This window comes from Hypanus sabinus, chromosome 4 (genome assembly GCF_030144855.1).
Source record: "Hypanus sabinus isolate sHypSab1 chromosome 4, sHypSab1.hap1, whole genome shotgun sequence".
Taxonomy (NCBI): domain Eukaryota; kingdom Metazoa; phylum Chordata; class Chondrichthyes; order Myliobatiformes; family Dasyatidae; genus Hypanus; species Hypanus sabinus.
Window position 1 is genome coordinate 63,111,966 of NC_082709.1, and position 24,775 is coordinate 63,136,740.

The 24,775-nt window shown below is 44.0% G+C and overlaps 1 protein-coding gene across 9 annotated transcripts in view; it reads right to left on the reverse strand.

Moving 5' to 3' along the window:
* Nucleotides 1–24,775, reverse strand: part of LOC132392829 (disintegrin and metalloproteinase domain-containing protein 23-like) — a 153,330-nt gene that overhangs the window by 39,248 nt on the left and 89,307 nt on the right. For 7 of the 9 annotated variants that reach the window (XM_059967280.1, XM_059967277.1, XM_059967276.1 and 4 more), the window contains exons 16-22: nucleotides 24,605–24,676; nucleotides 23,656–23,742; nucleotides 17,544–17,624; nucleotides 15,607–15,657; nucleotides 15,454–15,517; nucleotides 11,905–12,010; nucleotides 7,174–7,293 (exon numbers count right to left, since the gene is read on the reverse strand). In XM_059967280.1, the coding sequence (XP_059823263.1) occupies nucleotides 7,174–7,293; nucleotides 11,905–12,010; nucleotides 15,454–15,517; nucleotides 15,607–15,657; nucleotides 17,544–17,624; nucleotides 23,656–23,742; nucleotides 24,605–24,676 (581 nt within the window). Of the gene's footprint in view, nucleotides 1–7,173; nucleotides 7,294–10,521; nucleotides 10,657–11,904; nucleotides 12,011–15,453; nucleotides 15,518–15,606; nucleotides 15,658–17,543; nucleotides 17,625–23,655; nucleotides 23,743–24,604; nucleotides 24,677–24,775 lie in introns of those variants that run through there. The other 2 variants (XM_059967283.1, XM_059967279.1) reach the window with 2 other exon arrangements.

The window sequence follows — 24,775 nt, forward strand, 5'->3', positions numbered from 1 at the left end:
CTGGAGGGGCAGGTAGTGTTGAGGAAGCAAATAGGCTACAGAAGGACTTAAACTGATTAGCAGAATGGGCAAAGAAGTGACAGATGGAAAACAGTGTCAGGAAGTGTACGGTCAAGCATTTTGATAAGAAATAAAACTGTACAGTGTTATGCCTGTGCCCCAATTCTGAGGGGCCGAAGGGTACAAGGTAGCCCCCTCCTTTTTGAGAATCGCAAGATCACTATTAATTCAGGTCAGGAGACCCAGGAAATGAGAGAAAGACACGCAGAATCCACAAGGGGTTTGGAATGTCCTAGCCCCTCAGCGATAAAAAGCCACGGGAAACGGCCATTGTCTCTTGGAGACGGAATTGCGTATTGAGTACTGTGCTATTTATTTGAAGCCCTCAGGGAATGACCAAAGTGGGCTGGTTGAGGGATGGCACCATCCCAACCTGATTGACATCTGAGACCCCGTGAGTAAGGATAAAAGAGGGTCTGGGGAACAACCCCTTTAGACGCACCAGGAGAAACGCTAGAAATCCCGTGACAGCGTTTAATAGCGACAGCCGGTGGAGGGCCCACGTGTGTCCTTTCCCGTTGCCTGGGATTGAGGGCTTACCACGGAAGACAGCTTAGCTAAGGAAGAGATCACCACCGACGACATTTTGAAGGATTGACATCATAAAAAGGAAAACGGGCAAGTTCTAAAAATCCATCTCTCTCTCCAACCAAAAGCTGCAGCCTGAATGAACTGAAGTGACTTTTACATTTCCATCGGACAATACATTATCCCCTAGACAACGATAGAGCTTATTTCTTATTGATTATTATTATACCCGCACTTTTAGATTTAGTATTGATGACGTATATTATCTGTATGTTTGCATTGATATTATTTTTGTGTATTTTTATCAATAAATACTGTTAAAAATATTACCATCAGACTTCAACGGACCTCTCTATCTTTGCTGGTAAGTTACCCAGTTACGGGGTAAGTAACAACTTGGGGTTCTCGTCTCGGGATTTGATACCAAATTGGGAGGGCAGTGGATCGGGCTTGTAAGTCCAAACTTGGATCTGGTTACGCGGGTAGCCAGACGGGAAACCAGCAAAGATGGAAGTGGATGAATTTATAGAAAACCCGACTCTGGAGGCGCTAGAGGCGGCCACCAAATTGGACTTGATAAATATGGCAAAGGGGCTAAACCTCTCAGAGGTGAGGTTGTCAATGAAAAAGCGGGAGGTGCGAAAGGCCATAACTCAGTATTATATTGGGATGAATGTGTTTGCAGCTGAGGTATTGGAAAATATCCCTGAAAGGGTACCAGCTAGTGGGACGGCTCAGTTAGAGTTGGAGAAATTAAGGTTGGAACATGCAATTAAGTTAAAGCAGCTGGAAGCAGCTGAGAAGGAGAAAGAAAGAGCCGAGAGAGAAAAAGAAAGGGCCGACAAGCAAAGGGAGCATACGCTCCAGCTAAAGGAGTTAGAGGTGAAAAGGGAGCATGAGCTCCAGCTAAAGCAGCTGGAGGCAGCTGAAAAGGAAAAGGAGCAGGACAGAGCTGAGAAACAAAGGGAGTATGAAGTGCAGTTAAAACAGCTGGAAGCAGCTGAGAAAGAAAAGGAAAGAGCCGAGAAGGAGAGGGAGGCAGAGAAACAGAGGCAACATGACTTGGATATGGAGAAGCTAAGGCAAGAGCGAAGAGCTCAAGGGTCAGACCGAGAGGAGCGGTTTGATGTTAGTTGGGAGTTGAGGTTAGTTGCTCCGTTCGAGGAAACGGATGTTGATAGTTATTTCTTGCATTTTGAAAAGGTGGCAGTGAATCAGAAGTGGCCCAAAGAGCAATGGGTGGTGCTGTTACAAAGTGTGTTAAAAGGGAAGGCAAAACGGGCATATGTGGCGTTGTCTGTGGAGGAGGAAGAGGCTGAGACTTATGAAAAAGTAAAGGAGGCCATTCTTCGGACTTACGAATTGGTACCTGAAGCGTTTAGACAAAAGTTCAGAAATTTAAAGAAAGGGTGGAATCAGATGTATACCGAGTTTGCCTATGAGAAGGGTGTGCTCTTGGATCATTGGTGTACAGCAGAAATAGTGGAAGAGGATTTTTGGCGTCTCAGGGAGTTAATTCTGATTGAGGAATTTAAAGGTTGTGTTTCGGAGGATATCCGGATGTATTTGAATGAGAAGCCGAATAAGTCCATCTCCGAATTTGCTAGGTTCGCAGATGAATATGCCCTAACCCACAAGACAAAGTTTTCCTCGAATAAAAGTTACCAGAGAGACCGTGGGAACGATAGAGAAAGCCCCCCGGCTGAGGCAGAGGTCCCACCGGAAGCGAGTGGTAAGATTGAGGAGGAGAGGCAAGATGGCAGGAGAGTTCCTGGCTTGACCTGTTTTAATTGTGGAAAGGGGCGACATATTGCATCTAGGTGCCTTGCTCCGAGAAAGGAGACAGGAAAATGGAAAGCAGCAGTCCCTATAGGATGTGCCGTGGTGATCAGTAAATCAACAAGAGAGCCCCGGGTAGACAGAGTACGAGCAGGGTCCGAGACATGTATGTCAAACGGAACCGTGTCTGTGAGAGAGGGAGACCCACCAGTTCCCGTGCGGATCTGGAGAGACACGGGCGCTGAACTGCCATTGATTAGCAGTAAAGTACTGGATTTTGGTCGCAAGATGGGAATGGTAGCTTTGAAAGGAATAGGAAAAGGGACAGAAACGGTGCCCTTGCATAGGATCATTATAAATTGTGAGCTGGTATCTGGACCAGTTGAAATGGGGGTACGATCAGAATTCCCGAGAACTGATGCGGACATCCTTCTGGGTAATGATTTAGCCAGTGGTAAGGTTTGGTCAGCAATGGAGCTGACGAGACAGCCGGTGGAGGTCCCGCCCCTAAATTCCAAGATCTATCCCACATGCGCGATCACTTGCAGCATGTCGAGAAAGGCAGCTGAGACAGAGAGCAGTTTAAATCCGGCCAGTGTCGATTTGGCCGAGACATTTTTACCGACCCTGTACCATGAGGGTTTAGAGGGTGGTAAAACTAAGAGTAGTAAAGTGAAAGAGAGTAAGGGAGAGGAGGTAGACCTGCCCTTAGCCAGGAGAAAAGTTAATAGAGGCACAAAATAAAGATGAGAAACAGATAAATCTGTTAAAAGGTCCAGAGTTGGACATGGATGATCTGTCTGGTTTGGCAGAACTGTTTGAAGAAGTTGAAAATTCTATAGATGTTCCCAATAATGAAATGAGGGCAGTCCTAGATGAAAAGGATGCCATTACCTTGAGGAAGTCTGCTGGGTTGGCAGATGAGGTTGTTTCAGCCCGCGGGGTTGAGTTTACTCCAGAAGGGAGTTGCCCAGAGAGTAGCTGGGAGGATCAGGGGAATTTTGAATTTGAAAAGGGCACGGGTATTGAAAGCCTGGAAGAGGCAAATGTCCCATTTGAGTGTGTCCAAGATGTGGATGCACGTGGTACTGAACCTAGTAATGGAGCTCAGAAAAAGTCTGAGGCATTTGATTCAGTTGAAAAGGAATGCAGTCCTTGTGGGTCAGATGGACTTGGTTCAGTGAAGAAAGGGTTAACCTTGGTAATAGTGGGAAGTGAGAGTTCCCCGTTGTTTGTGCTCGAAGGTGTGTTAAAAGTTAGTGAGGAGATAACAGGTGGTGAGGTGAATATTATTATTGAAGGAAAAGGGAAAAGTGTAGTTTCCAAATCGAATGAAGAAAATTTAAAGTCTGGATTGATGTCAGAAGCAGCAACCAGGCTAAAGAGACAATGGCTTGGTACCGCGGTACCTGTGAATCAATTACAGGTTGAGTTGGAAGTTAAAGGGACCCCACGCGCTATTGTTATTCCAGAGTGTGGTGTGAAACCGCAGAATTCGAAATGCTGTTTGAACAAAGAGGGATCGCTGGCATTGAGAACTAATAGCCCGAAGGGTCCTGAAGAGAAAACTAGCAACTTGCATAAAATTAAAGAATTGTGTGGAAATTCAGAAAATGGTCTAAGTTTGGAACACATTGTTGATAAAATAACTTCTATGAAAGGAGCGGGCGAAAGCCTATTTCGCCAGGGTGCACAAGCTCACCACATGGGAATTAACTGGAAAAGAGGCGAGGGTTAATGGGACGCCATTTTTAAATAGCAGAAGCCGGTTTTAAGGGATTTCGACAAAGCATGTGAATACTCAAGACAACCCCCATGGAAGCTTGACTGTTAAGTTTGAAAGTAACATAAAGATCAGTATTTGCATGAACTTTTGTAGTATACACGTAAGCTAAGATCACAACTCTTTAGTTTTTGTTTGCTGAAGGAAAGAAAAAAAAAGATGGTTATTAAATTGGAGTCTGATGCTACAAGACTTTAATAAGGTACAAGATGTTAAGATATTAAAGGAAGTGACTATGTAATCTTTAACCGTTTAGATGCTGAATTGAATGTATTACTCTGTAGTGGAAAAAAAAACTTTTGTATTGTGTTAAGATTCTAAAATCCTGTAAGACTCTGTATTACTTCATTTTTACCGATGGTAAAACGCGTTGAAGAAAGGGGGTGTTAATCCTGTGCCCCAACTCTGAGGGGCCAAAGGGTACAAAGTAGCCCCCTCCTTTTTGAGAAACACAAGATCACTATTAATTCAGGTCAGGAGACCCAGGAAATGAGAGAAAGACACGCAGAATCTACAAGGGGTTTGGAATGTCCTGGCCCCTCAGCAATAAAAAGCCACGGGAAAGGGCCATTGTCTCTTGGAGACGGAATTGTGTATTGAGTACTGTACTATTTACTTGAAGCCCTCAGGGAATGACCAAAGTGGGCTGGTTGAGGGATGGCAACCTGATTGACATCTGAGACCCCGTGAGTAAGGATAAAAGAGGGTCTGGGGAACAACCCCTTTAGACGCACCAGGAGAAACGCTAGAAATCCCGTGACAGCGTTTAATAGCGACAGCCGGTGGAGGGCCCATGTGTGTCCTTTCCCGTTGCCCGGGATTGAGGCCTTACCACGGAAGACAGCTTAGCTAAGGAAGAGATCACCACCGACGACATTTTGAAGGATCGACATCATAAAAAGGAAAACAGGCAAGTTCTAAAAATCCGTCTCTCTCTCCAACCAAAAGCTGCTGCCTGAATGAACTGAGTGAACTTTATATTTCCATCAGACAATACATTATCCCCTAGACAACGACAGAGCTTTTCTTATTGATTATTATTATACCCGCACTTTTAGATTTAGTATTGACGACGTATATTATCTGTATGTTTGCATTGATATTATTTTTGTGTATTTTTATCAATAAATACTGTTAAAAATAGTACCATCAGACTTCAATGGACCTCTCTATCTTTGCTGGTAAGTTTACAACAGTATTGGAGAGAAAATTCTGAGGTGGCAAAGGGACTTGGGAGTCCTCGGGTAGAATTCCCTAAGGATTAATTTGCAGGTCGAGCTGGTAGTAAGCATTCATTTTGAGAGGAATAGAACATAAAGGCAAGGATGTAATGTTCAGACTTTATAAGGCACTGGTGAAGCCTCACTTGGAGTATTGTGAGCAGTTCTGGGCCCCTTATCTAAGAAAGGATGTGCTGAAATTGGAGCGGCTTCAAAGTAGGTTTACAAAAACAATTCCAGAATTGAAAGGCTTATCATACGAGGAGCATTTGAGGGCCCTGGGCATGTACTCACTGGAATTCAGAATGAGGGTGACCTCATTGAAACCTATCGAATGATAGCCTTCGATACAGTAGATGCGGTGAGGATGTTTCCTATGGTGGGAAAGTCTAAGACCAGAGGACACAGCCTCAGAATGGAGAGACATCAATTTATAATGGAGATGAAGAGGAACTTCTTTAGCCAGACAGTGGTGAATCTGTGGAATTTGTTGCCATAGGTGGCTGTGGAAGCCAGACACTGGGAATATTTAAGGCAGAGATTGATAGTCAAGGCATGAAGGGTTAGGGGGAGAAGGCAGGAGATTGGGGCTGAGAAAGAAATGGATCAGCCATGATGAAATAGCAGAGCAGTCTCGATGGGCCTATTTCTGCTCCTCTATTTTATAGTCTTAATCTAAGCAGTCACGAGGTGGTCTGACTGCAACACTCTAGTAGAGGAAGGTTACTGTCAATATGATATGGCTAGTGTCACTGGCAAGGAACTATGACTGGTGAAGGAGGCAGAGCAGAGTACCAGATGGCTTCACTCATAGGTTCCCCTTGAACAGACAGGATGAAATAGGGAAGAATAAAGACCATTTCCACAATGTTGCAGCCAGTCATGGACAAGCAGTAGGGCAGATAGTGATAGCTAGTGATAGCTAGGTGCAACTGAGCACCAAATTAAGATCTACTCATTAGCACACTCCTCAGGGATTCTAACAAGACTATTTTTTCATTTCTTAAAATTGCATTATCAGACACAGATATTATTAGATGTGGAGGTACTTGTACATACATTATAAATGCATCATTATGTTCATGCAGGTTAAAAGTTGTGAAAATACATTTGAATTATCTGTTTGCACACATACACAGCCATGACTTATATGAATGGATAGTATACAATGTACACTGGACCAAGAGTGGGTGCAGAAAGGATTTACTGGAGTAGTTGCAAGGATGTGGGGTTGGACTGGAAAATCAGGGGTACTCTCCTTTCAGCAGAGAATATCGAGACAAGATCAGATCAAGGTGTACAAGACCATGGCAGGTTTTGATGTAACCACTAATGAACTTTGGAGGTTGGAGGGGTACAGTTTTAAACTTTGGGCATGAAATTCTAGAGGCTTGCAACAGACAGCTGGGATGTGGAACCCACTTGCCCGTAGCAACGGTGAACACAGAAGTAACCAAGAGTGTGTGAGAGAGAACATTGTGGAGGGACATGGGGAGTAGCGTGGAGTTATGGCATTGTTCTACTAGGAGGTAGTACAGATCTGATGAACTGAATGGCATGATCTGTATCTTGCCGGTTCCATCACTGCGTCTGCACACACTGCCCCTGCAACTGGCAAGTGCCTAGGAATTTCCCACTGAGCATGTGCTGTGGGCGTCTTTGCAAGTAAAAAGCACAGACAACAGCTCTGGTGAACTTAAAATGCTTATTTGAATCACTTCAGCCCACAAAATAACTTAATGTATTTTAACAGATGCCAGTGCCTATTTTGGCAAAATGAACGGCCAATGCACAAGTTCCTACCTACAGTCCACCAGCCTGCCCTGGTGATAGAAGGAGGTAGGAGTGACCTCACCGACAATGCGACCAATCCTTGGGACCCGGCTAACACTGGTACAGAGAAGGTAGCCACAGAATACGTCACTGGCATAGGCAGGGTCAGAGGTGAGAAGAGAGAGGACGGGTTAGAAATCCTGACAATAGTTAAGGCTATCCAACCATGAATGCTAAAACACTTGGTCATACAATTTTTGTGCACCAACAGCAATATCCCCAAGTCTGATTATACTAGTGTTACATAAAATGCATTCCTTTATCACAAACCTTTTGAAGGAACATGCTCATAACTAGGCCTCTGTTTGCACCCAAGTCCGAGTTACCTTGTGAAACCCTGTAACAAAAGTAAACCAGTTCCCTCAGTGATGTGTCAAGAACAGGCTGAAAACACTCTGGTGTGGCCTTCTGTGATCTGCCATACTTTGAACCTGTAGTGCAGATTTGTACTAATTAATTCTAACCAAGATCTAAAATTAACTAAGATTTATATTCATCTGAAGCTAATTATTCTACTGGTGCAACTTGTGCGTTCTCAGCCAATAATGTTACCAAAATATAAACTTGGGCTTGCAGAAACTGGGCGTTGCCAATGTTTCACAGGAACAGAAACCTTGTGCAACTTGGGAAGTGCCCCATCCCTAAAAAACAACACCTCTCCTACCTGGAGGATGATTATAGGGCAGCTCCTGTTGCTTGGCACCACTCAGGTCCCAAGGGTGCTGGACTGGAGAGTTCCACTTATATTGAAGGTTAACCCCTCACATAAAGGTACAAAAGTACCCCAGCTCTGTGTAAGGAATGGATTTATACCCCATGCACAATGTTCTTTTCCCATCACTCTCCTGCTGCAGTGAGAGCACACTGAACAGCAGTTTTCCCTTCCCTCGTTCTGCTTGCTCCTTCTCCTATGCCTCGGCTGCACTAACCGAGAAGCTCCCAGGACACAGAGCTGCAGCTGCCCGTCCCACAGACTGTTGAAGGGAGTGGAAGTGATTTTCGGGAATGGAGGGCAACGGCAGGGGGTGGGGGGTGAATCAGACACCCAGGACACATGCCTCCAATTCAACATCATGCTGAAGGTCTTGGGAGTTGTGGCTCCTACCAAGGTGCACATCTTCAGCGTGGCCAGCAACGCTTTGGAGCTTGGGTGAGGCAATGCAGGGGAAGACCACCTGGTCCATCCCACCCTGAGGAAGTTAATGGGTCTCACTTCCCCATGTTGTCATGGACATTCCCTGCACAGTCTATTTCCAATATGACTGCATCTGCTTACACCAGCCTTGCGGGGCTGTTCAGTCTGGAACTTAACTTCAGGTGTAGAAGAAATTACTTTCATTAGGACTGGGATTAGCCCATATTAACCCACAAGCTGATTAGAGCATGTCCGTTTGCACTCTCCCACCTTACCAACACATTCCTTAATCTCAATCTCCAATTGACTCAGTATGGAGTACCCTGAGAGGACAGAATCCAGAAGGTTCATTATCCTCAGTAAAGGAATGCTGTGACATCCTGGTCTTTATGGTGCATCTCCGTCGTAATGTACAAGTAATAAGGAAGGGAAATGTGGGAGGATATTGCCCAAACTAAGATCGTACATATAATTGTTTTGTATACATGTAACTAGTGAGATACACAGTCAAATCAATGTACAATCAGATAGGCAATCGGATCAATGTTTATTGATAAATCTGATGGCCCAGTGGGCTTGCAGTGGACTGACTGGGCTCATTTCCCCAGGAAAAAAAAGCTAGAGCTGATCTGATAAATTTTAAGAGGCACAGAGTGGATAGTCAGAATAGTTTTTTTCCTTGCTAGGGGTATCATAAACAAGAGAGCATTGAGGTTAAGGTGAGAGGCAGGAGTTTTAAAGGGGATTGGAGGGGCTTTCTTTTTTAAGCACAGAGGAGATAGAATCAGATGTAATTACGATATTTAAGAAGCATTTAGCCAGACTCTTGAATGGGCAAGGTAAAGAACGATTATTCTAATGTAGGCAAAAATGTCAACACATTGTGAAGGGCCAAGGAGCTACAACTCTATGACATTGGACCACATTAGGAAGATTCACTTCCTTCAAAACTATGAGTGAACCATACCGATTTTCAGGGCTGTGCAGTACAGTACTACCTACGAATGCTAACTTTTCATATGGTTGATTAATTAACTAAATTTAAATTTTCAGAGTGTTGTTGGTGGGGTTAGAGCATGGGTGGGATTTGAACTTGCATCTCTGGATCTGTGCTCTGCACCTGGGATTATCGGCACTAACATCACTAGTCCAGAGGTGACTGGAATCAGAGCCACAGGGTCATGACCAGTCCTTGATAGCCCTCCAGCTAGGGTTGGAAAAATCAGGTAGAGACAGTGTACATCTCGTTGTGCCTCCACAATATTTTTATTGTGCATTCACTTTCTAGCAAGTTCAGAATGTAACTGCCCTTCCCTAAATGCCCCTGAGAAGTGGGGGTGGGTTAGTCTCCATTTTGAACCACTTGCAGACCTGGTGTTTTCATGTTGAGTACTTGGTTAGACTTCTGACTTAGAGAAAACCACACACCTCCTCTCCTCCCCACCTGCCAAGAAGTTAAATTTATTCTGATTCAGTGGGGTATACAAAGCAAGGATTAAATATGTCTTTCTGTGACTTAATTGACTCAATCTAACAGTTGGAAAAAACAACTTCCCCCCTAGAACTGATCAGTGACTTCTGATTCCCCCAGGATTATTGGACCTTCCAATGGCTATGAGACCACGCTGAGTAAGCCAAACCAGCTGGAAGGGATGGGCGGTGCCCGTCCAAGGGAATACACACTATCCACCATGCTGAAACTTCCCCTGAACTGCCACAGTGCTAGGCCCTGCCCTGGAGGTGGGGACTCTTAAATCACACTCACATCGACTCACCACATCCATACCAAACATCGACTGGTTACGCGGTCAGGCAAAAACACTGCATGAACTATCGACCCTGCACAATGCCTTTTCCAAAAGCTCCCTTCTGGAAAGCTCTATAGCACTGTTAAAACAAAAACTTACCCTCATCTGATAAGCTTCTTTCCTCAGGCAGTCAATGTGACCAACCATTCGAGTTAACCCCTGCACTCACTCCTATCACTGCACAGCAAACTCTTCAACCCTCTTTTTAGATTACAATGCTGTTTACATTGTAAGTACAGTCTGATATCGATGCACATTTTACTCCATATCTGCACTTTAATCTCCAATGTTATTTTTTTATATATTTCTTTATAATTGTTACAATTTTTTGTTGTTGCATGATCCGTCCTGAATAACACACCACGAAGGGTCTCAGCCTGAAACATCGACTTTTACTCTTTTTCATAGACGCTGCCTTGCCTGTTGAGTTCCTCCATCATTTTGTGTGTGTCGTTTTGGATTCCCAGCATCTGCAGATTTTCTTGTGTTTGTGGGCACCACAGCAAACTCCTAATACACATAAATGTACATGACAAACAAAAGAGACCCATGATCATGCATCTATCCTTACCCCATACACTTGTCATCTTCTGTGGGGTTCCAAGTGCTCATCTAGTTTTGGTCTGTTTTTTTTTATCAATTACGGTATTGTTTGCACTGTTGTAACTATATGTTAACTATATCTATATGTAACTATGTGGTTTTGTGTAGGTCTTGTAGCTTTAGTTTTTGGCTTGTTCGGTGGTAGAGTTGGTCTCCTGACTTGGTGTGTCTGGGTAGTCTTGTTTTGTCTGGTGGATTTGGAGCTCCTTTCTGGGGAACGCGCTAAGATGGTAGCGTGATATTAATACACAGCAGCCTCTCTGGACTCTGGATTTGAGGATTGCCAAATGTTATGTGGATTTTCTGGTGTAGTCTGTTTTGTCGTGTGCTTTTGTGATATCATTCTGGAGTAACATTTCATTTTTTAACTGCATTGTAGTTGTGGTTTCTAAATGACAATAAACCGTACTTCAATTCAATTCAATTAAATATCTGAGGACCTGTCTCTTTCACCCACTCAGGTAGTACATTCCTGATTCCAACACCCTTGGGGTGGTAACATTCCTTTGCGGTTCTCCGGCTACCCTTTACCCGAAAGCCCTGCTCTTCAGTGTAGTACACCTTTTTCTTTGCCACAGAACCTGCCCTACAGAATTTTATGTTCCAGGCCTTTTAATTCATGCTAGTGCTACTCTGAATGCACCTACTAACTGTTTTAACTATTAATGGACACAGCTGAAGCGCTGATCATTTCATACCGACACTCAACCTGGTATCGGATGAACTCCTAATCCCGTACCCGATTTACCATCGCACCATAGTGTAAAAATATTATGCGCCAGCGACCTGGGTTTAATTCCTGCTGCTGTCTGTAAGGAGTCTGTGCGTTCTCCCCGTGACTGCGTGGTTTTTCTCCGGATGTTCCACATCCCGAAGAAGTGCAGCTTAGTAGGTTAATTGGTCACAGGGCGTATTTGGGAGGTTCAGACTCATTGGGCCAGACAGGCCTGTTACGGTGTTGTATCTCTAAATAAATCAACCATCAGGACCTCCACAAGCTCATCCTATCCCTGGCACTGCTCCCTTCTACACCTCAGAAAACAGGCTACTTGATCACAGGGCACATGAGTATCTCAGAGATACACTGTGGCACTGCCTGAACTCGTAAGGCAGGCAGGCCCACCAGAGTGAAAAGAGAAGGTTGTCGTTACTTACTGCTTACTGCACTGCAGCCACTTATCGCCGTCCTTCCCACAGTTCCCTTTCTCCGTGCCTTCGGTGTTCAGCTTCTCGTAGCAGAACTTATCCGACCCCAGGGCCTCTATGAATGAGAAAAGATGTCCAAGTCCTGTCATGAATGTCTCCGCCCGAACACCTTTACAGACCCAATCTGATCAGACCCATAAATCTTGCGCAATTTAACTCCATCTACCAACCTCAGATATCCTCTAAATCTCAACATATTCTCACCACTCGCAGCTTATCCCTTCAGACTTGGAGCTCTTTTGGTAAACTACACTTTAGACCCAAGGCATCTTCCCCAGAAGCAAGCACAGAATAGATGGAAGATATCCACAGCTTTATATATAACTCCCATTCCTTTGACTTGACGACTAATATTTAATTGATTTTAGTTCCTGTAAGCACCACTTTTAAACTCAGTGATTAAATGCCTTTAGTCATCAACAATCGACCATGGTCTCAATGTGTCACCCTTTAGCTGAGATTCCCTTACCTGTAGGCAAAACCATTTCAGCTTTAACTGCCTGAGTTAACTCATGTGCCCCTCCTTCACACACATCGGCACTGCCTCCATTTTTAACAACCTCCTGTTGCCTCAAGTCAAAGTAACCCCTAAGAATGTACAACCTTAATGAAACAAAAGCAAAATGCACGTCTAATAGAAAAAAATGAAAACAGTTCTATTGTTAGGCCATTGACCAGCATGCACGCATCCTTTTTATTCCCATCTGGCCAGCTGCCTATGTCCAGGTGATTCAAGTGCTTATCCTTAAATGCTCCCAGCAACAACTAAAGTTCCTAGTACTTCCATTTGCACAGTCTCACTTGTTTTCATGTTTTCCTGCAGTTTTTACATTTTAAAAAATATCCAAATTAGTTTTGGCAATAGCGGCCTTGAATGACTATTACAGGTTGAACTGAATGCCTGGACCGAAACCCATCACAGAAGTTGCAGCATTTTTCAGCCCATTGGCACTCAGATGCCAAACTTCAAGCGGGTGACAGTTAAGGCAGAAACCATCCTTGAACAATAGCTAAGGAGAGCAAGTAGTCAGGAAAGTTACTTTCTGAAGGTTTGTTAACATTTTTAGTGCAACTTGCACCTCTCTATCACACGCAGGAGAGATTATGGATCATTTTACTTGTTCATTGACTGAATAAAAAGGTATTAAGTTGATGTTTCAGTCTTTGCTAGCTCCCAAACATTTGTCCAAAGTAAAGGATCCATCCAGCAGGCAGACAGGGACCCGTGACAGTATCTGCGATGAACCTAACATTTCGAAATGGAAGGGCTTCACATTTCCAAAAGATAGATTTCCCAAAAACCAGGTAACCATCTATATATGCAGATTTGAACAGAGTCACTTTGGAAAGATGTGCTTCCTACAAAGAAAGCAATTATACACAAGGCTAAAATGAATAATGGGAACTGGGAAAGGCCATTAAGCCTTTCAAGATCTCAGCTGATCTTCAAACCACAGTGCCATTTTTTTTGCACTTTTCCCTTACTCCTCAGTCCCCTGTTGATTTCTCCTTAACAAACTTAATGACTGAGCTTCTAATACCCTCTAGGATAGAGAATTCCAAAGAGTCACCATCTGCTGGGCGAAGATATTTTGCCTGATTTTAGTCTGCCCCTTATTCAGAGACTGGCAGCTCTGATTTTAGAGTCCTCGGCCAGGGGAAATACTCTTCCTGCACAAACCCTATCCAATCTTGTAAGAATTTTGTATGCTTCAATGAGGTCACCTCTCATTCTTCTAAGGTCTAGAGAAAATGAACTTAATCTACTCAATCTCTCCTCATGCACCAAATCCATCCATTCCAGGTCTGGTGACACTTTGTTGAACTACCTTTTTGCAGAGTATATCTTTATTAGTAAAGGAGTCCAAAACTACATGCAATACACCAGGAGCTGTTTCACCCAGGTCTAATGTAATTGCAACAGGATCTCTCATTGACTGCACTGAAATCCTCTCATAACCATGGTTATAATATCAATAGCCTTTCTGATCGCTTGCTTCACCTGCAGTTGGCTCTCAGTGACTTGTGTCTTGTACACAAGTACTGATTTCCTTTGTACATCAAAGGATGTCACCATTGAAGCAAAGGCGCAACCTCCCCATTCTGATCATCTGAGTTCCCATTTTTCCACCTTCTATTTCATCGATTGTGTTTATCATTCAGCTTGCCCATTTCCACTTGAAGCCCCCTTACATTCCGTTTCCTAGTCATAACCTAACTTGATTTTATATATTCAGTCAACTTGGAAAAAGTTTTTTCCTCCCCTAGGCTAAAACATCAATATGGTATGTTAACCTGAGAACGATCTGTTTAATCCCACTTCTATCCAGGTAAGCTGTTCTTTCAAGCATGTATTACCTCTCAATACTAACCTGATCGATTAACCCCTAGCATAGATCTTTATCCAAAGCTTCTGAAAATCCGAGCACATCACATCAACGGTTTATTTTTCATCAATTCAGTAGTCACCTCTTCAAAGAGCTCTGGTATAGTAGTCAAATACCACTTCCCTTCATAAATTCATGCTGACTCTGATCAAGCCTGTTACCCTTCTAAAGGTGTTCTGTCGTTACACCTTTTTTTTAAAAAACAGATTTTAGCATTTGTGCTGCCTAGGCAAGGTGTTGCTCAGAGTAAAGCCCAGATCACAGCCTCAAACTGTGCTCATGACAAGCTGAGAGCTTGGAGCTGAAAGCAGAATGAATAAAAATAAACTTAAAAATCCTCAACGCTGTGTTATAAATAACCAGAATGATGTAATAACTTCCCTACTAGGATGCAAGCAATCATCTCCTGGCATAATGTGGCAACGATATTTACAGCACTCCACCATATAACATAAATGCTTCTTGTTTAATAAAACTTTTAACAAGTTCCTTCCATCCTTACTCTAACGTAGAGCCTTATTTAAACCACAGTGGGTATTTAGCACGAATACAAGACCGCGTTCAATTGAGGGAATGAGACGCATAAGGTGAACTGACCATAAGATAAGAGGAGCAGATTCAGGCCATTTGGCCCATCAAGTTTTCTCTGCCATTTCATCACAACTGATGCAATTTCTCTCAGCCCCAATCTCCTGCCTTCTCCCCATGCCCTGACCAATCAAGAATCTGTCAACCAACTGAGATTTAATAGTTTGTTTCTTGTATTCATTACATCTTAATTAGAAGGAAAATAATCTTTTGAAAGAAGCATTACCATTAGTGACACTAAACTTGCAAATATTGCATGGTTGCTGTTATATCCAAAATCTTAACTGCCCTCCCCAGCCACTCTATTACTCGTCCCTCAGTCTCTATCCTTTCCCTGGGCTCCTCTCTGTTCTCACTCCCTCCCCACTTTCTCTGCTCTGCTGCAAGGTCACTGCCATTCCCTGCTCCTCTCTACGAGCACCGTCTGCCCACTGAGACTCTGCGTCATTTTTAAATTGGCAAAATGGCTAATTCATGTCGGAGGTGATCGTACACAAGATCCCGAGTACAGCAGTCTCCTTACTTGAGCCCCAAATCATCTTGCATTGATTGTCTCTGGTTTTACACTCCCCATTGAAGCAGCGGCCCTGCAGGACAAAAGACACCCTTGGGTTACTGAGGACTGAACTGTGACAGGCAGAAACACAGGAATGTATGAAGAATGAGACCCACTCACCTGGTTCATGTCACAAGCATACCCGTCCTGCTTGTGAAGGTTAGGAGGGCACTGGAATAAACAGACAAATCACCTTAATTAAAATGTAACCATGAGCAAGGAAGAAAGGACCATTATTCATTCTGCCTCACTGCAGGACAGAACACACTGAAACCGGGGCAGGAGTAGCCCCTCAAGACTGTCCCAGTCCAATATGGAGAGAGCCCTCCCTCTCCAACATTGAGCACATCAACATGGACGACTGTCACAGGAAAGCAGCATCAAGAGGACCCTCACCACCTAGGCCACGTTCTTTTTATGCTGTTGCCAACAGGAAGGTGGTACAGAAGTCTCAGGACCCACACCACCAGGCTCAGGAACCATCAGGGTCTTGAATTGGGGGGATAACTTCACTCATCCCATCACTGAAATGTTTCCACAATCTATGGACTCACGTTCAAGGACTCTTCATCTCATGCTCTCGATTATCATTGTTTATTTATTTATTACTACTGTTTTTTTCCTTTCTTTTTGTACTTGCACAATTTCTTGTCTTTTGCACAGTTTGTCCATCCTATTGGGTGCGGTCTTTCATTGATTCTATTGTGTTTCTTCTATTTACTGTGAATGCCCACAAGAAAGTGAATCTCAGGACTGCATGCGGTGACATGTGTGTGCTTTGATAATAAATTTACTTTGAACTTTGATCTGCTTCACCTCCTCTGTTTCAGACACCCACAGTCCTCAAAAACCTAATCTTTTAACTATTTACCTACCTCTGCTGTAGATACTTTTAAGCTTTCTTGGGGGAGGGGCACCTCTGTGTGGAGAAATTTTGGTTTTAAATGACAGGCCTCTTACTTGCTTGAGACTCTTTCACTATGGAAACATCTTGACATCCACCCTCTCAGGGCCTCTTTTGCGGCACACTATGCATCTGGTCAAAAAAATCTCCACAGGGATGAGGTGGCACATCGCCTCCAGTTCTGCCAAGTCATGATTTTGGAATTGTGCAAATCCAAGGTTGTGGCAGTGGGAGGAAACTTTAAATCTGCTGGCAACAGGATCACATTTGTGAATCAAGGGGGGTTAGTTCCGCTGATTTTTTTTCTGCTGAAATAATGATTAATAGACAGGGTTCAACTTTGGAGAAACCTTTCTTTACATGGCAAGATAAAGGAGCAAACACTGGCCCTTCTTCTTAGCTGGCCTGGAGGCAGAGTGATATCAGGAGGGCTGGTTGTGTACATGTATTTCCCTCAATAGTCAAATCTCCAATTGAAGTTCTTGAGGTGAATGGGCATTGGTAGGACAGACAGGGGAAAAGAGAGCAAAGGAAATAAATACAAACGCAAGCCTTCCAGGTTTGGGGAGACAGTGTCATTGAGTCGTACAGCTGGGAAACTGGCCCTCTGGCCCACTGTGTCCATGCAGCAAATCAGAGGTCTGTGAAATGTAATCCTATTTTCCAGCAGTCAGCCCACATAGCTTTCTACACTACAGTGATCCAAGTGCTCGTCAAACAACACTTCGGAACTGGGATGGGCATATACATCTTTGTAAATCCAGGTCCTGAATTCTCGACTTATGAGTGAAAATAATTCAAAGACCTGCATTTGTCACAAGTGCATTGAAAGACTTGGGAAATTCTTCCTCAAATCATCCTAAGCCTCTACCCCCTTAATTTAAATCTCCACCATCTGGTTGTAAAATATGTCTGCCAAGTGGAAAAGTTCCTCACTGTGGGCTGGGGAGAAAGGTGCGGAACATCATGGAATATGCTACACAAACAGAATCAGCTTTATTATTACTGATTTATATCATGACATGTTGTTTTGTGGCATCAATACGGTGCAAAACAAAAAAAACAGTTTCTGTAAAAGATAAATTGTGCAAAAGCCCCTGTCCTACCACACACCTCCAGGTCCCTGCTCTTCACTCAAATGGACAACACATACCTGGCCTGAGTCTCCAGTGCAGTACTCTGGTATATCACAATCATTCACAGGATCTCGGCAGTCGTAACCTCGCTTCAGGAACTGAGGACCAGAGCACAGAACATCAAGTTACTTACTGGCCTTGGACAGCACCGAAGCACGCTCAATAAAAACAGTCCACTCACACTGAGGTTTGTAGGGGATTACTCAGCACAATCAATCTCATATTCTGCACACTGAAATATTACGGCTGTACTTCAAAAGGCAGTGCTTTAGGATGTTTTGCATAAAAGGAAGACCTTAATGACCGTCTCTCAGCACTTGTAATGAATCCACTTCTGGTGCTGAATGTGCTAAATGGTGTGGGAATTTTACAATATCAGATTAAATTAGGTTATTATTGACACGTGTACTGAGGTACACTGAACAACTTGATTTGCATGTCATCTGTGCATCACATCAATACACTGAGTTATTACCAGGGAAATGCAATCGCAGAGTGCAGAATAAAGTGCTACAGTGACTGAGAAAGTGCAGTTCAGGAAGACGTTAAGTTGCAAGATCATAGTGGAAAACACGGGAGATTCTGCAGATGCTGAAAATCTAGTGCAGCATACAAAATGCTGAAGGAACTCAGCAGGCCAAGCAGCATGTATGGAGATGAACAGTTGACGATCTGAGCTGAAACCCTACTCATAATGAGAACTGGTAGATTTTGAGGTCAAAAGTCATACTAGAGAACTATTCAGTGGTCTTGTAACAGCAGGAGGGAAGCTGTCCTCGAGCCTGGTAGTATAAGCTTTCAGGATTTATTAACTGACCAGACCTGAAGTTTTACCCCCAGGAATAAACATTCATAGTAGTTAACAATTCACACACCCAGATTAATAGTGTGCCTTCTTTTAACTACTGACTACAGTGGCAGCCATGCTTTCAGACACACCTAGATATCCCTCCCCAAACCTTTGCCTCCATCTTCAAGGTTCTCCCTCAAGTCTTCCTGTTTGACATGGCCTTTGGTCGCATGACCCTTTCTCCACTTATGTAGACCAGGCAGACAGTTCAGATTTCCTTTCAGCCCATGAAGACGACACCAGCTCACAGGACAAAACTACTCTCTCACTAATCAACTTGCCCATCTCTCCCCAGATTCTCCCACTGGTTCACCTACACACTGGGGGCAATATAAACAGTCAATACACTGCCCGGCTTCAAGACGTGGGAGGAAACCCACACAGTCACAGCGAGAAATGGAACTGTTCAGACCACACCAAAGGTCAGAAGTGAACCAAGGTCTCTCAGCTCTACAAGCGGCACCAAAGTGCAACTTGGCATCTGAAGTGTTTTCGGAGCACCAGCTATGTTAAAAATGCTCTTAAAAAAATAAGTCATTTATGTTCAACGGCTGTTTTTTAATTCTGTGATCCTGTGTGTCACAAGTCACATATACCTCTTCTGTTTAAAGGTTTACATCAATGGGGCATCGTCATGAGCTTCAGAGCGACACAAGCCAGCAACTGGATGGAGATCACTGTTGCAACATAGGAACACTTGACACTACAATGTCCTGAATTCCAGAATGGGGCTGTCCCATGAAACTGCAGTGATAAGGGTCAAAAACTTCCTCGGATCAACTCTGGCCCAGCACCAGAACTCTACCGTGACCATAGAGTACAGTAGCAAAATTATTCACCCCATCAACCAAGACTGATTTATTATTCTTCTCAACCCCATTCTCCTGATTTCTCCCTTTGAACTTTGACATCCTTGTTAATCAACCTTCGCTTTAAACATACTCAATGACTTGGCCTACTCAGCTGTCTGTGGCTATGAATTCCACAGATCCATCACCCTCTCACCAAAGAAATTCCTCCTCATCTCTGTTCTAAAGGGATCTCCTTCTATTCTGAGTCTGTGCTAAAGGGACCTAGTCTCCCCCACTATTGGAAACACCTTCTCCATGTCCACTCTAAGCATTTCAATGAGATTTCCCTCATTCTTCTAAACTCCAGCAAGTACAGGCCCAGAGCCATCAAAAGCTGCTCAGACATTAACCTTTTCATTCTTGGAATCATTCTTGAAAAACTCTTCTGGACCCTCTTCAATGCCAGCACATCCTTCCTAAGATTACAGATCCAAAATTGCTCACAATGCTCCAGATGCAGTCTGACCAACGCCTTAGTAAGGCTCAGAATTACATCCTTGCTTTTATATTCTAGTCCTCTCAAGTTTTCCTTCCTTCCCAAGGACTCAACCTACAAATGAGAGAATATTCTCAAGGATGGTGATTGGTGACAGCTCCAAAGCAAATGGATGCCACAGAGAATGTGTAGCACACAGGTCAGCTGCTTGAGCCATCACCTCAGAGTGGCAGAAACCCTATGTGTTCTACTTGAGACCTGCTGGGTCTCTGGTTTCCTCCCACATCACAAAGGCATACAGGGTGGTGGGTTAACTGGCAGCCGTAAATTTCCCCCAGTTATGTAGACGATTCTTGGAATCTGAGGGAAGTTTTGGCAATGTGGAGAAAATACAATGAAATCAGTTCTAAGTTCAAAGTAAGTTTATTATCAAATTACATATATGCCGAGATTCAATTTATTGCGGGCATACACAGTAAATCTAAGAAACACAATAGAATCAATGAAAGACCGCACCCAACAGGACAGACAAATAACCAGTGAGCAAAAGTCAACAAACAAATACTAAACAAAAGTAAGCAATGAATATCAAGAGTATGAAATGAACAGATCTTGAAAGTGAGTCCAGCCAGAAGAGACCACGGCCAGGATGACGGGGGCCCTCAACGATGGATGCTGCTTTCCAGCAACAGTGCTCTATGTGGAGGTGGCTTTACCCGTGATGGACTAGGCCACACCCGCTACGTTTTTTGTAGGATTTTCTGTTCAAAGGCATTGGTGTTTCCATAACAGGCCGTGATGCAACCAATCAATATATTCTTCACTACATGTCTATAAAAGTTTGTCAAAGTTTTAGATACCATGCTGAAATTTTGCGAACTTCTAAGGAAGCGGAGGTGTTGCTGTGCTTTTTCTCATAACTGCACTTAAGTGCTGGACAGATCTTTTAAATTATAACACCTTAGAATTTAAAGTTGCTGACTCTCCCCACCTCTGAACTTCCAATGAGGAGTGGCTCATGGGCCTTCAATTTCTTCCTCTTAAAGTCAATAATCCACTTGCTAGTCTTGTTGACATTGAATGAGATGTTGTTGTTATGGCATCATTCGATCAGATTTTCAATCTCCCTCCTATATGCTAATTTGTTACCACCTTTGATTTGGCCAACAACTGTGGTGTTGTCAGCAAACTTAAGAACGGCATTGGAGCTGTGCTCAATCTCACAGCCATAAGTGTAAAGTGAGTAGAGCAGGGGATTAAGCACACAGCCTTGTGATGCACCTGTACTGATGAAAATTGTGGAGGAGATATTGCTGCCAATCCAAACTGACTGGGGTCTGCAAGTGAGGAAATTGAGGATCCAATTGCACAATGAGGTATTGAGGCCAAGGTCTTGAAGCTTATTAATTAGTTCTGAGGGAGGACAGAACAGGTGTCCCTCGTTTTTCGAATGTTCGCTTTACGACACCTTGCTGTTATGAAAGACCTACATTAGTTATCTGTTTTCACTAACAGAAGGTGTTTTCACTGTTAAGAAAAAAGGCAGTGCGCACCCCAAGAAGCCAAGTTCCTCCCCCGGAGCTGCATTCTAGCCGGCATTGCTTAAACACGTGCCTGTGAGCATCTGTGCTTTATGTCGAATTATTTTGTGCATCCGTTAGCATGATGAGTTCTAAGATATCAGAAAAGCCTGAAAGAGCTTGTAAGGGTGTTACATTTAGTGTAAAACTAGCTATAATTAAGCGTTTTGATCATGGTGAATGAAGTAAGGACATAGTGAGTTTGGCTAAGGGTTTGTGGAAGTTGACGAAAATGATGTTGAAGAGGTTTTGGCATCCTAAGACCAAAAACTGACAGATGAAGAGCTGATGCAATTGCAAGAGGAAAGGATAACAATCGAAACTGAACACCGTAGCGAACGACACAAAAGTGATGTCATCCAGGAACTGAACATGAAGCAATTGCGTGAGATTTTTGCTGCAATTGACAACACTGCAATGATTGCAGGAAAGTATGACTTTAATTTTGAAAGGGTATGTAGGCTTAGGTCATATTTGCAGGATGGTTTGAGTGCTTACAAAGAACTGTATGATAGAAAAATGAGTGAGGCTAAGTAGTCACACATACTGTCGTTTTTCAAGCCTTCCACATCAGCCACAGCAGATGACGAACCTCGACCTTCGACATCGAGGCAGGCAGACATAGAAGAAGGTGACCTGCCTGCCCTAATGGAAACAGACGACGATGAGATGACACCCCAGTCTCCCACCACCCCAACCTCCGACAACTCAGCCGAACACACCATCATCAGTGTGCTTGCTGTCCTCAAGTCCAGTAAGTGAAACTACACTGTACATACATTATTTCTACTTTATATAGGCTGTGTATTTATCGTATCATTCCTGCTTTTACTATATGTTCCTGTTATTTTAGGTTTTATGTGTTATTTGGCATGATTTGGTAGGTTACTTTTTGGGTCTGCGAACGCTCAGATTTTTCCCATATAAATAAATGGTAATTGCTTCTTCACTTTACGACATTCCAGCTTACGAACCATTTCATAGGAACGCTCTACCTTCAGATAGCAGGGGAAATCTGAATTGAATGTTGATAAAGAGCATCTTGATATATGCATCTTTGCTGTCCAGATGTTCCTGGGTCGAATGAAGAGTCAATGAAATGGCACCTGCTGTGTGCAATTTGTGCTGGTAGGCGAATTGGAGCAGATCCAAGTCACTTCTCAGAAAGGAGTGATATGTTTCATTACCAGTCTCTCAAAACATCATAGTGGATGTAAGTGTTACTGGACAATAGTCATTAATGGAGGTTATCACATTCTTCTGAGGCACCAGTATAATTGAAGCCTGTTTGAAGCAGGTGGGTAACTCAGACTGCTGAAGCAAGAGGTTAAAGATATCGATGAACACTCCAGCCAGTTGATCAGCACAGGTCTTCAGTACTCGACCAGGTACCCCACCAGGGCTAGGTGCTTTCTGTGGGCTCACTCTCCTAAAGGACGCTCTCACGTTGGCCTCAGAGACTGAAATCACAGGTTCATTAAGGGCTGTGGGAGTTAGTGGTGGTTTTTCCACGATTTGACAGTCAAAGCAAGCACCGAAAGTGTTGAGATCATCTGGAAGTGAAGCCCTGTTGTCACCTATGTCACTTTGTAATAGGTGACAGCATTCAAACCTGCCTGTAAGATGGCTTTCTGGAGATCATATCTGGACTTCTTGTATCTTACTTGTCACCAGATCTGAATGACTCCGATCTGACCTTCAGCAGAATGAAAATCTCATAGTTGATCCAGGGCTTCTGGTTGGGGAAGACTCTGAATGATTTTGTGGGGACACACTTGTCCATGACTCTTGTTATAAAGTCCACGACAACCATGGTGTATTCATTTACATCCTCTAATGAGACACTGAACATGGCCCAATCCACTAGTTTGAAGCAATCATGCAGCTGCTCCTCTACCTCCTGCACCCACCTCTTTATTGTCCTGATCTCTGCAGCCTTGCTCTGTAGCCTCTGCCTGTATACAGGTTGGAGGACAGACAAGTGATCAGATTTTCTGAAGTGCGGTCTGGGCATGGAATGATAGGCATTCCTTACCGTAGTATAGGAAGGATCTAGTGTGTTGGGACCCCTGGGGAGAGGAGATTTCATTCCTTTGTGTTTTGGCCTGGCTCGGAGTCCACTCCTCCTCTCTCGCTTCCAGCCAAGGAGATGCACCTTCATCCACGTAAAGGCGCTGTATCTGCATGTTTGAGAGTTAAATATGCCGAATCCTTCAGAGGATCGCAAAAGCGCCGGTTCAGAGGTACATTGATCAGTGTAAACGGGTAGCTGATGACTTGGAGCACACGCGCACGTACACAAATACACGTTACCACAACCGGGGAGGGGGGTCATCAGACTTGCCCCGTGGAGCTCCCCCCAGGAGGCCCACGCAGCTTCATGAGGTTACACGGCACCGGCTAATCCACTACCTGGCAAGTGTGATTGCAGCAGGGTCCATCACTGCAGTGGGCACCATTGGCAAGTGAGCACTTCTTACAACAGGTCCCGAAGCACTCCTGGGGGAGGGAACAGAGACAAGGGAGAGTCACACCCGGCTCTGATACTGAAGGTGGACATTATGCAGCAACAACATAGCATGCCAGAGTCCATGATTCACAAGTAACTCTTCCTATTGTCCTATTACCTTTTCCCTCACCTGTTTATCTCACTTCCTCTTCATGTATTTGAACCACTCCAAGGAGATTTCCTCTGCATTCCCAAAATATTACTTTTCCTGCACATATGTTTCCTTTGTTCTACCTAACAATAAAGTCCTCTAGTGTGCTATCTGAACACACACTGTGTGGCTTTCAGCAGCCCAGTGTACTGGACAAGTCTTGCCCGCCCACCCTGTACAGGAAAAAGCTCAGATAAAAAGAAACACTAAGAAACACATTCAAACACAGGTTCTCCCACTTGGCCACCCATCCGTGGACTGGAACAGCTCCCCGTCAAACCAGTAACGTGGATCACAATTACTTCAGCATTTTGGAAGGGGGACAAGATTTTTTCTCATTTGGTTTGCAGGAGTCAAGTGCTTAAATGTTAAGAAATCATTGGATGCGGTGGGGGGCAGGGGCGTTGATGCTGTGGGAGAACAAGCAGCAAATGGGCATCTGCTAAAGCTAAGGGAGTCATTTACTTATGATGCCATCCTCCAGTAGCAGGGAACCACGGGTTCTGTGAGGTACAGTTGTCATTGACCAGACTACCAGCCAGGAATAACCTGGTGGTCACATTGCCCAACATCGCCAATTCTACCATCAGCCTTGCCATCTTCACGCCCTCCATCTGGGGGGGGGGGGGTCAGGGCAGCTGAAACATAAAGCAGACCTCAACAATCAGAAGCAAGGAAGGAGATGCACACTCTGTACCTACCATTCGCAGTCCGCAGTCACATTCTTCCCCGGACTCCACGTATCCATTGCCACACTCTGTGGTTTCATAGAGCTGCAACAACAGCAGGAGAGAAGTTACACGGTTATCACTCTGCTTATAATCAAGAACAGATACTGGATTCTTGGGCAGGTGCACCTCCCCCACCTGAGC